The 12,727-nt window shown below is 43.0% G+C and overlaps 1 protein-coding gene across 1 annotated transcript in view; it reads right to left on the bottom strand.

The window, feature by feature from the left end:
- Positions 1–10,367: 10,367 nt before the first annotated feature.
- Positions 10,368–12,727, bottom strand: part of TLR4 (toll like receptor 4) — a 29,232-nt gene continuing 26,872 nt past the window's right edge. The window contains exon 6 of the mRNA XM_088467406.1: positions 10,368–12,679. Coding sequence (XP_088323532.1) covers positions 10,378–12,679 — 2,302 coding nt within the window. The 3' untranslated portion in view covers positions 10,368–10,377. The remainder of the gene's footprint in view (positions 12,680–12,727) is intronic.

Here is a 12,727-nt window from a genome sequence, read left to right on the forward strand (position 1 = left end):
AGAAACCAGCACCTGGCTGCAGGGCCAGTGCTGGTTTTAAATATAGGGGGAAAAAATAGCGTATTTGTCTCCCTATATTTAAAACCAGCACCGGACCCAAACGGACCAGGGTGTAATGCCTCAGCCAGGAGACCCTAGTACTGGCTCTCTATGGCAAAGCATTCTCACCCAAAGCCAGTCAGGCCAAGCCGGGGATCTCAGGGGAGGTGGGGACCCCCCAAAAAAGGGGTCCTCCCTCTCCTGAAATACCAGGCTTGGTCTGAAGCCCGGGGCTCTTCCCCGCTCCCCTGGAGATGGGGTACAGGGGAAATAAAATGTAAAATAGAAGAAAACTATTGTATTTTACAGTGGAACTACAGGTGCCAGCATGCCTGCCCTTTAGCACTTGTGAAACTACAAGTGCCAGCTGGTGGCCAGCACCCATACACCCACTGTAAAATAAATAGTTAAAAAACCACAGTACACACACACCGTATCTTTATTCCATACACCTAACCCACTCACACATACTTACCTGTGCCAGCCGGTTGGTCTTCTCCCATGTAGAATCTACAGCTGTCCCTGGAAAAAAGGTCCCATACTCACCTCCATCCTGGTGCCACTCTACGTAATTTGAGAACTGTATATTTTAGGTGAAAAGTACTTCCGAGTTTGCCCGATGGTGATAAGATTCGAGTTTGCAATCTCACCCGAGTTTTACGAGTGAGAAGAGAGAACTCTCTCCCAAACTCCCTAGAGTTTGCCTTTTGTAAATTTGCAAGATGAAAAACATGCCTAAACTCACCCGAGATTGCAATCTCAACCAAACTGGAATCTTAGTACATTTACCCCCTAGACTCAGAATAAGAATGCATTGCATGCAAGGTTACAAAAGATGCCTGTGTATTTTGCTCCGGCTTTTGAAATAGGCATTCTACTGTATGAAACAGTAGCAGCAGGACCACAACTCACAAAGAAATGCCATGGTCTGAGTCTTTCATTGCCACTGCACATGGTATATGGCACTGTCACGACCAGCTGGCCGATTCTACAGATACCTCAATCTGAGAATCGCCACCAGTGACTTATGGTTACCTCAGCACATGCGGTTAATCTAACATAGTACTGCCACCACCAACGAAGTTCACGGGAGTCGTTAGGTTCCCCCCTCAAATCTCAATTTGCACACTCACTTACATATAGGTACATAGCTTTGACCTCACAGGCTCATGAATTTGACAATAACATGGAGAATACACTGGATTAAGAATGTTTAATCCAAAAAATTATTTCCAAGGTTGATTACAGAAAAAGGTAGTTCAAATATGGATAATACAAATATATCACAAATAAGTTTCAGAAAATAAAATGAATTAAAATGATAGAAAACCCAGAGTCTTTATACCTAGACTCGGTTGTGAAGGAGACACAGGAGCATTGGGTCCAGGCCAGTCATCAGGACTCTCCTTAGGCACAAGAACACATGTCATTGAGGGAGAAGAACAGTTACACCCTCACAGCTGCATTAGCCCCCACCCTTTGGGTTTTTAACTCTTTCTGTGCTGTACACTGTACATTAAGAAATCGGACACACTCTTCCACATAATTGTCTATAGGAAGTAGGGGTTCTTGAAACAGGGTGGATGGGGATTTGGAAACCAGTTAACAGGTAACATAACTTACATTCCTGCCATCCTCATCCTAAAGGATTTATATCCCTGTGGCCTGTTTTGACTGAGTCTGACCATCTGAAAATGAAGGATCCATCTCCTCCCCAAACTTTATGGCCTGTAGATATCAGAGATGGTTATCTCGAATTCTGGTTTTAGAAAGACAGAATTGTTCCTTCTTCCCAAGTCTGTATTAGCACAGGTCAAATGGAGGACACACAAACCAAACACATTTGAGTACAATATTATATATATGCACTGGCATGGAATCATTTCTGCCGATTATTCCTAAGATTAAATGCCACCCCCCCCTGAAGATGGACACAGGAGAGACAGTGATCCACCTATCACATTCTCTCCTGTGACCCCCACTACCATGTCTTCTCATGGCAGCGCCCATCTGCCTCTTTAGGAGCAGCTGCCACATCCACCAAGGAGTCAGGTTTCTGATCATTTTCATTTAGGTGACACATGGCTATTACACAAGTTTCCATGTCATGCCAAGCTCTGAACAAATTACTGTGGTGCACAGTCTGCCTCTTTCACCCATCCCCTTGTGCCAACACATACTTGATATCTTGGAGATGTGGTACTAGTAGCTGGTGACTTTCCCAGGCAGTCTGTAGTTTGGTCAGTTGCATAGGGCTCAGCACCAGGCCCTTTTGGCCCAACTCAAATGTGTCCTCCCTTGTGCTGCAGTCATACCAGAGCTTCTGTTTCACCTGCGCAGCATTCAGGTTGTTCTGCGCCATTCCTCTTAGGAACTGTAACTCCTCCCTGAACTTCACCATGTATGACACCACTGATGTTTCAGGGGGAATCAATTTACCTTCCAACTCTTTCCTAACCAAATCTGAGGGTCCGCACACCCAGCACCCATATAGGAGTCTAGAGGGTGAGAAGCCAGTGGGTTCCTGTGGCACCTCGCGGTATGCAAAGAGGAGACATGGCAGGAATCCCTCCTGGTCTCTTCCCTTAGACTCCATGAAAGTCCTAAGTATTTGATTTAGGGTGCTAGAGGGGGGTTCAGACCTGTGGGAGTACTTGGCTGTATCTAACATAGACACAACCTTCTCATCAACTTTAGGGGTAGACCATGCAGCCAAAGCCTCCAATATGTCTTGTTGTGGGTGGAAGATACCTACTCTTACTCTGTGCCTTGAATATGGCACCTCACTTATGCCTTCTGGGCAGTCCTGAGCCTCCAGGTTATCTGAACTTGTCTGAATCACTGCTTGTTCAGGAAGGGAGTACTTCCATTTATTACTCTGCCCTGGCTCCATCTCCTTACACAGTATCTTGGAGTGATCATTGTCAATCTCTAGCTCCCTGAGACCTGCAACAGGAGAGGGAACTTTTGCAAACTCAATGTCAGTCATTGGAGACAAAGTACAATCAGACATCACATTTTTAAAAAGTTGGTCACCAGCCTGCATTTCTAATTCAAGGGGTTGGATGCTTAACACTGCCAGCTGTGACTCTGACACACCCTCCTCCCTCACAGGATCATCCAATGCATTGCGATCCAGCATTCCAGTCAGGTCTTTATCCAACACTCTAGGGGGGGTGTATGGCTTATGACTTGGTCAGTGGTGTGTGACAGGATCATAAGCACATGCTCAGCAGCAGGGAGTTTGAGGCTAACGTTTTCTCTCTCATTGTTAGTTGGGGCTAAAATCCTTTCCTACCCCTCATGACCCATCTTAGCACAGAAAGACATTACATACTTGGAAACATATGCTTTGACACTGATATCTGGACCATCAGTTGCCATAGAGACAGGGGTAGACTCTAGAACATCACTGACTCTACCAGGTTCCATCTTGAAAACTTCCTGTCTTCCTAGATCTACTGGAATGAGGGTCTGTGTGTGAGTGTGGGGGGACTTTGGACACAATGTTACTGTCCTCTGTGACTGCTAGCAGACCAATGCTTATTCCTTAAGGGATTATTGCACAGCTCCTCTGAGCTGCTTCCTCCCTGGTACTTATAATTATGGCAGGAATCACATCAGACACGTGTTTAAACATTTCGTTACCATTGATCCATGGTACTTGTAACTTTGCCAGATAATTTGCACCAAGGACTGGAGTAATTCCACCAGTACCATATACAGTGGGACACTCAGCTATGCCAGTATCTGCACCTTGTTGTACAACCCTGATACTTCTCTCCCAAAATATGTAATTTTCCACAAAAATTAGATCTGGTTTACCTTCCTGGTATTCCTGGCTGATTCTATCATGTTTCCCTTCCTGATCGGCTTGGCTAACTCTTGCTGTTACAGATTCCAGGCTAGGGTCAGTTTGCTGTTCAGCTTTGATAGCATCCCCCTGGAATACCTGGTCATTGTGAGGACTTAGGGCAGCAGCTGCCCCGCCCTTTCCCAATTCAGTGTCACTGTCTGAGACTGAACTGTGTACAGGGAGGGAGGGGGGATGAGAGGGATTAACCTCTATATTTGAAGGGAGATTAATATCTAATGACACAGGTGCAGGGGTTAATTCACAGTTACTTTGAGCTGCTGCTCCCCAGGTCATTACTGCTATTACAGGGATTGCTTTGTTACCTACAGTATTCACTTCAACCCCTGATGATGGTACATTTGCAATATCATCTGTTAACAGTACATTACACAGTTTTTTATTAGGATAGACAGTTAGACCCATTTCTACTGACCAGACTCCACCCTGTGGAACTGCAAAGGGTTATCTGCTAGAACAGAACTTTGTACATCACTGATATAATCACATTCATTTGTACTCATGCTGGGTTGGTCAGCAGGGGTCACCTGGGGAAAAACTGGGTTAGATTGTACCCTTGCATCATTTACAACATCACTCTCCATTATATATGTAGTGTGCATTTTCCCCAAATCACATCCCAACAGTACTGTAGCAGGAAAATTGTCCAGCGCCCCAACATCCCAGATACCTCTCCCAACCCCCCCAGTTAAGATACACTTGAGCCACAGGCACCTTTGGGTGCACCCCACCCACTCCCCACACAGCAATAGTCTTCCCTGGAATAATGTTCTCTGGGCCCACTAGGGCTGGGTGGATGAGTGTCAGGGCTGGGCCAGATTCTAATAACCCAAGTGCAACTTGGTCTCCTACCTAGACTGCTTCTAGATTGTCCTGGGAGTGTACTTGGGGTTCTTCCACACAGAGGATGGGTGGCACAGGTTACCCTGCCAGGCCACTCACAGGAGAGGGTGTTGCTTTCTTTTTCTTGGGGCAATTGACACTGATGTGCCCCATTTCATTGCAAGTAAAACATCTGCGGACAGTTGGCAAAACAGGTTTTCCCCTGCCCACCCAAAAGGTGCAGCAACAGCTGGTTTTTCAGGGGACCGCGGGGGTGATCCTCCAGGTCATCTCTCTCTCCATGCTGCTTGTCCTGGCACCCCCTAGCTCTTCTTCACCACAGAAGCCCAAGTTCTGGTGTACTTGTCTGCCAGGCTGGCAGCCTCCTGAGATGTTTTGGGATCCCGATCCAGGACCCACTCTTTGACCTCCGCTGGACACAGTGCAAGGAACTGTTCCTGGAGAATGAGGTCTTTTAGTTGGTCAAAGTCCGTCACATGCAATCCATCAACCCACTGACGCAAGAGGGTTGACAATTGCACTAACAGTCCCACATAGGTATCAGAGGGTCTGGTCTTTGAGTCTCTGAACTTTTGTCGGTAAGCCTCAGGGGTGATGTTGAAATGCTGTAACAAGGCTTTTTTAATCGCAGCATAATCACTGTCCAATTTCTGGGGAAGATCTGCAAAGGCTTCCAAAGCTTTTCCCCTCAGCCCAGAGGTTTAATAACTTGCCCATTCACTGGGGTCCAGTGCGAACTGTCGGCAAGTTTTTTCAAACCCCCTTAGGAACATATCAAGGTCACCATCCTTCTAGAAACACAGGGAATTGGTTGTGTCAGGGCTTTTTCCTACCCGGGTCACAAGTGGCATTCTGGCCGTGGAGTCTGCCAGCTCCAGCTGGAACTCAGGTTCGGCCTGGCACTCTGCAGCCTCTCAGTCTGCCCTTCGCTCGGCAGCTTCAGCTTCCTGGTCAGCTCGACATGCAGCAGCTTCCTGGTGAGCTCAGCGTGCTGCAGCTTCCCTGTCCAAAGTAGCTTGGTAGTGTTGCATCAGCTGCAGAGTTGTGGCAGGGTCCACCTCCTTCATATGCCTGACAGCAGTTTGAAGGTAATTCTCTAGTGCAGACTCACTTGACCCAGCAGAGGTGTCCAAACCCCAATGGACATCCGTTGTAAGGTCCAGTACAGACTGAGCCTTTGCAGCGGGGTTGTCCGTTGTCTGGCTACCTTCAGCAGCAAGGTTCTGATCAGCCTCCCTGAGTGCTCGGGCCAGTCGATCTTTGTTCTGGCCAGACCAGGCAATGTTTCTTTCCATACATATGGCCACAAGTTCATCCCTTTTCAGCTGCAGGTATTCCATGGTCATTCTGGACCTCACACTTTTTGCCAAATAAAAATAGAAAAGAAAAACAAGAGGAAAAGGGAACAGAAACTATTTGCTATGTATATCTATTTAAAATATAAACCTTGAGTGTAATTCTTTGGTGAATTTATGATGTAGTATCTCTCAAGAATAACACACCATGAATTCACTTAAGTTCTTGTGATAAAAACAAACATTATCAACATCCCACCGCTTGCCACCATTTTGTCACAACCAGCCAGTCGATTCTCCAGATACCTCAATCTGAGAATCGCCAACAGTGACTTATGGTTACCTCAGCACATGCGGTTAATCTAACATAGTACTGCCACCACCAACGAAGTTTGCGGGAGTCGTTAGGTACTCCCCTCAAATCTCAATATGCACATTCACTTACATATAGGTACATAGTTTTGACCTCACAGGCTTGTGAATTCGACAAGAACACGGAGAATACATTGGATTAAGAATGTTTATTTTTAAACACCAGGAAAAGAAGTCTTTGGGGTGGCGCTCACTCAGAGTGACACTGCACAGATATATTTGAACAAATAGGCTTGAAGTTAAAATCACACTGGTCTCTGCCCTCATACACAAATGACTGACACATACAGGGGTATTCAATATGGGTGCGATAACATCGTTTTTGCATTAATATCGCAATTATGACATAATTATCGCAGGTTTTACTTTTACACCCTATTCAATTTCAAAGACTTATCGCAGCTTTGACAAGTCTTTGATAAAAAACGGTGATAAGTTTTCACCATTGAATAGGTGTCGAAAAAAAGTGCAGAATTGGGGTTTAGGGGTGCAGGCTTAAAAAAAATAGCCTGCACCCCTGAGAATGACATTTAAAAAAGAACTGTGTCAAAAAAAGTAAAAAAAAAAAATAGGGACACCCAAAAAAATTTACTTAAAAATTGGGGTGCAAAAAAAAAAAATGGGGAAAAATTGTTAAACAATAGGGAAATAGGTTCAGGGCTATTCTGCATGTATGCGGCAGGTGTTTTGAAGAATAGAATTATAGCGGCAGGTGCACAAATGCAGAATTTTTAAAAACTTACTTTAGGGACTTAAAAATATGCTAGTACCCATTTTCATGTACCCCAAATTTGATGGGACCACTTAAAAAAATGAAGAAAATAACCTAAGTGCTCTTCTGCATCACTTCTTCAATGTCGGGAAAAAAACACCTGCTGCGGCTATTTAAATCCCCGACTTTCAATTAAAGGCTAAAACGGGGGTACCCATAGTGTTCCCCCATGTTTTTACAACTTTAGGGGGTCTTACAATTATTTTAAGGAAAAATTCGTAACTTTACGCAAATCCAACTTCGGAGTTTCCCGTTTTCGTTAATTTTACATTGAATACGGGGATAAGCGGGAGCGCGCACCAGACTTAACGCAGGAAAAAACTCCGATATGAAACGTTAACTTCGACAGTGAAGTTAACGTTTCATATTGAATACCCCTCTATATATTATATACTACAGTGTAGAGATCTGAGATACTGATATATCATTGTGAAAAAAAAACAAGTGCAAGTTCACTTTAACAAACATACTGTACATAAAACAAACACAACAGCCTATTTGCTTTGCAGCACTAGATTGCATGTACTACTATGTCTGACAAACACACAGAAGCCTGTTTGCACTGGATTGCTGTTATTGTTGCTAGCTAGCGTGCCTGACAAGCACACATAAACACTCACAGTGAGAAAGATGCTTGCAGCCAGTCACCCTTCCCACCTACTTTCAATTTACCTACTACTAACTTTCTCTGTCAGACGCAGTCATCATTAGTATCTACCCAGTCATCAATAACAAATTTTACACTTATACCAGGGACAGAGTTTACGTAGCTCAGACCTCTTCATGAGTTTGCGCTTGTGACTTTTTGGCAGCAATATTTGTCTCAATTTGAGATTATATGCCCAGAACATACCCTTAATGTACTTACGTTGCAACTGCACATCCTTTGCAGTCGCATTGTGCCTAATTTCCGAGAGTTCACTTCCAGTCCAGCCCTGGGGCAAAATGTAATAGGGTGAGAGTTTAGAAATGTGAGAGTTTAGCAATAATCCCTCACACCATTACATTGGTCATGTTGTATTTTCAAAATGGGAAAACATCTGGATGAGACTTTAAATCGTGAGAGTTTGAGTCTGAAAAACATGCGAGTTTGCCTGTTCTCGGACTCTATTACATTGGCCGAGTTTAAAAAGTATGAGTTTATGCTCACATATTCTAAACTCTCACCCTATTACATTTGGCCCCTGGTCTCAGCCCCAAAGTCGCAGAAGAATGTGATAAAACGCAAATGCACAGTAAACAAAATCAAAAGGGGGAGATGTACTGAGCCTTGGAGAAAGATAAAGTGGATAGAGATAAAGTACCAACCAATCAGCTCCTAACTGTCATTTTTCAATCACTGCCTGTAACATGATAGATAGGAGCTGGTACATTATCTCCATCCACTTTATCTCTCTCCAAGTCTTAGTACATCTACCCCTCTCTCTGCATAAGGCCCAAAGGGAGTTGACAAGAATACTATAACAGTAACTCATTTAGAAATTGAATATTGGATTAAAACTTTTGTCTAAACAGTAGTCTTCATGTTATTCAATGAAAGCTCAGTGAGAATAATAGGCTTTCAAAAATTGTTCATACAGTAGTTTATCCAGCTGCTCGGTCTGACTCCCCATTGACAAGATCTCTGTCAAACCAAACAAAAGGGTGCACAGCTCTAAGTTTTGGTTTGTTATTAATTGTCTAATTAGAGCAGCGATACTAAGTGAGGACTGCGACCTACTGAAATAAGATAATCACAGAAAAAAATATAGATAGCACTGATAGATAATAAAAAAATAAACTATTTAATAAACACACATAACAAAAAGCATGACAATGTTGCAATGTGGCACATTAGATTCAAATTGTCACCCTACCATATTGTGTTATAAGAGAGTTTTATAAACCTTCTTGCACATTTAAAGGGACTCAAAGTCTCTCAAGTGAGCTGGTCCAAGGTACTTAGTGGTCCCAAATTTATAATGTTATCTCACCTCTCGAGTGGCCAAAAGTCCAGTAAATAGAGCCGGGTCCTGTGTATCAGCAAATAATTTCTCCGAGCTGTGCGTCCTTGGCTGTGTGGTGTGCAATGTTCTGACTGCCAGAATCAATACTCTTGGAGCCGTGCAGTGAGGTGGTGTATGAGGAAGATGGGAACCTTTAGTTAGCCACATGACGTGCTTACCTTGTATTACGGGCAATCTGGAGGTAGCTGGTTTGAAGTGCTGGAACACTCGGCTGTTAGTGATAATTACCAGTGTCTCAGTCTCCTTCTGGTAAAGCGGGATAACTCTCTCTTGGGGAGTTTGTTTAGTGCAAAATCGCAATAGGCAGCAGTGTGGTGACGGGTTTTGAGCTCCTGGTTTCTTCAGAAGGAGTGCATGCCCTCCTTCTGAAGAAACCGGGAGCTCAAAACCCACTACAAATACGTCACCATACTGCTGTCTATTGCAATTTTGCACTAAAGTCCCCAAGAGTCAGTTATCCCACTTTGCCGGAAGAAGACTGAGACACTGGTAACTATCACTAACAGCCGAGTGTTCCAGCACTTCAAACCAGCTACTTCCAAAGTACCCATAATACAAGGTGAGCACATCCTGCGGCTAACTAAAGGTTCCTGCCTGCCTCATACACCGGCTCACTGCACGGCTCCAAGAGTATTGATTCTGGTAGTCAGAGCATTGCACACCACACTGCCAAGGATGCACAGCTGGGGTGATTTATTTGCTGATAAAGCAGGACCCAGCTTCCTACACTTTTAGACATCCGAGAGGTGAGATAACATTATAAGTTTGGGACCACTAAGTGCCTTGGACAGGCTCACTTGAGAGACTTTAAGTCCCTTTAAATGTAAAGATCTCTGTAACGCTGAAATATACGTATTTGCCAAATATGTAATGACCCAGCATTTGGAATTGAGGCAGAATATATCATAAAAGGGGCTGTACACAGTCAGATTTAGTCATTGTCCAACTGGATCTACCAGCCATCTTGGATACTATCTGGATGATCCTATTCAGAACTTTATATGTACTGTCAATCATTTTTTTGGACCCTCTTTCAGGCCCACTAGTTCAAAAAGGACCTACTGTAACTGTACAGCAAAGTCGCAGCATTTAAGGGCACCTTAAATGCTAATAGTACATACAGTAAATGTTACACAGAGTAAGTGCATAATGCATTAGTGTCTACATTCATTATTTTCATAGGTTCATTTTGTTTTGTTCATTCTGTTTATCAAACAATTTATCTTCACTGGTATCCTCCAGCTGTTGGGCAGATCTTGTTATTTGACTTCCTTGCCTTAAGGCCTCACTTAAACGCATCCAGAAAACTTTCCTCTCTAAATATCCATCTGCCCACTTGAGGTAAGTGTTCTTGCGCAGATATTTGTTCAGACCAATCATGTGTTTAAGCTGTGCATCTTCAATGGCTTCCAAAACAATTACAATGATTCCACACTGGCTCTCCAAAAACTGCCAGGACATGGCCATCTCAAACTCAAAGCTGCACCACTTGCTCTCAATAAAGTTTTGAGAAACAATAATTAAAGCATTGCGACTTCTACGAATGCCCTCATTCACAATGTTGGAAGTAATGGTAATACCAGGTAAAAAGTCTCTGTAATGTAGGCAAAGCTGAAAAGGGGGAATACTACCTTCTAGTTTGGGAACCAGCTGTTCCTTCACCCATTCCTCATCTAAACTGGAATGGATAACAAAGGCATCATATTCTTTTCCTATAATATGATGTTTGGGGGTTTGGCAGGATAAATAACAAACATAAAAGTATTTTTGTGAATAGCAGCGATACATGAAGACAGCAACTAAGCTAGATATTACAATAACAAAAACTCCGGTAAATACATACAGGGTCAAACTGCAATTCAAGTACACATCACTGAGCTTTACGCCCTGAAGGTACTCAGGTGTTTTGCACACCATCCGCTCACTAAAATTTAGAACTGTGCCATTCTGCTTACGGACCCACAGCAAAAATGTCTGCTGGCTGCAAGAACAATCATATGGGTTCTGTGAAATGTCCACTGTTGCCACATTTTGGGATATTATTTGTGATGTATCTTCAGAGAAACCCTGGAATAAGTTATCACTAATGTCTAACTTGGTGAGAGCCATTAGTGAGGTCAGTACTGATGACTGGAGTTCCCGCAGTATATTCTTACTCAGATTCAGTACTTGCAACAATTTTAGGTGAGCAAAGGTCTCTGCAGGAATGTGCTGCAAACCACAAGATGACATGTCCAGGATGCGGAGTTGAGTCAAATTTTGGAATACGAATTCCAATATTTCAGTGGAAAAGGTGGTATGAGATAGATATAGCTGTTCTAAAAGGCTAAGGCCGCAAAAAGAACAATCAATAAGAAAATGGCATTCGGTGTGTGATAGATCAAGGTATGTAAGTTTATCCATAAGGATAAAAAGTGGGAATTGCCCCACACTGTCTACTTCTGAGTGACTACAGTCTAGTGAACGAAGATTAGGCAAATTCAGGAAAACAGACCTCAAGCCAATATGAGTATTGTAGCTAAAATTCAGATGTTGAAGAACAGTTACACCAGAACTAATTTGCGAACAGCAAGCTTCAATAAGTAGCTTATTATTGCTCAGGTCTAGTAACTCAAGCCTAGTTAATCCATTAAAATCATCATCAAAGCTGGAGAGTCTACGGTTATCTGTTATTCGAATCTCTTTAAGGTATTTGAACTTTGAAATTATTGCAGAAGGTACACTGATGAGCAGGGAGTTTTTGAGCTCAAACTTTTCCATGTTTGAAGCTACAGAACCATTTAGGAAATTCTTCATATATGTATTTAATATGCGAAGAGATGTGATGTTTTCGATACAGTCCAAAAAAGGTTGCACAGATTGAAAGTGCATACCATTAATTGTCAACTCTTCAATGTCCACTCCGCACAGCCCCTCAAGAAGTGCATTCTTGAAGTTAATCTTATTCAAAGAGTTTCTGTAGTGACCAATCACTAAGTTTCTAACATGAAGTCCGGACAGTGCATTTATGTTAGCTTTCATAGAATCTGCATTAGAAAAACATCCCTTTAGGTCTAAAGCTTGTAATGAAATGAACGTGAAGGCACCTGGAGACATGTGTTGTACTGGATTCTGAGATAATATGAGAGTCAGGACGGAGGTATTTGCACTGCGCAGGTTTTCAAGGTCATTCTTTTTTACCTCAGTAATCTGGTTTGCACGAAGGTCCAGAGTGTGGAGAGAGATTACAAAAGAGGGAACATGCAGGCTCTTCAGCAAATTTCTAGCAACATTTAATTCCTTCAGCAAGGTGAGTTGTCCCACAGGCAGGTCGTATAAGGAGGTAAGAGATGTTTCCACTACAATAAGTCTATTTAATAAAGTAAGGCCAGAAAAAACCAATGGAGACCAATGAGTTACTGGATTTCCAGTGAGGATCAAAGTGTGTAAATTGTCGAGACCAGAGAATGCATTATCTTCTATTGATCTGATACTGCACCTGCTTAGAGATAAACAGAATGAAGATTTGTATGTATCACAATCACTA

This window comes from Taudactylus pleione, unplaced genomic scaffold (genome assembly GCF_031769625.1).
Source record: "Taudactylus pleione unplaced genomic scaffold, aTauple2 ptg000009l, whole genome shotgun sequence".
Taxonomy (NCBI): domain Eukaryota; kingdom Metazoa; phylum Chordata; class Amphibia; order Anura; family Myobatrachidae; genus Taudactylus; species Taudactylus pleione.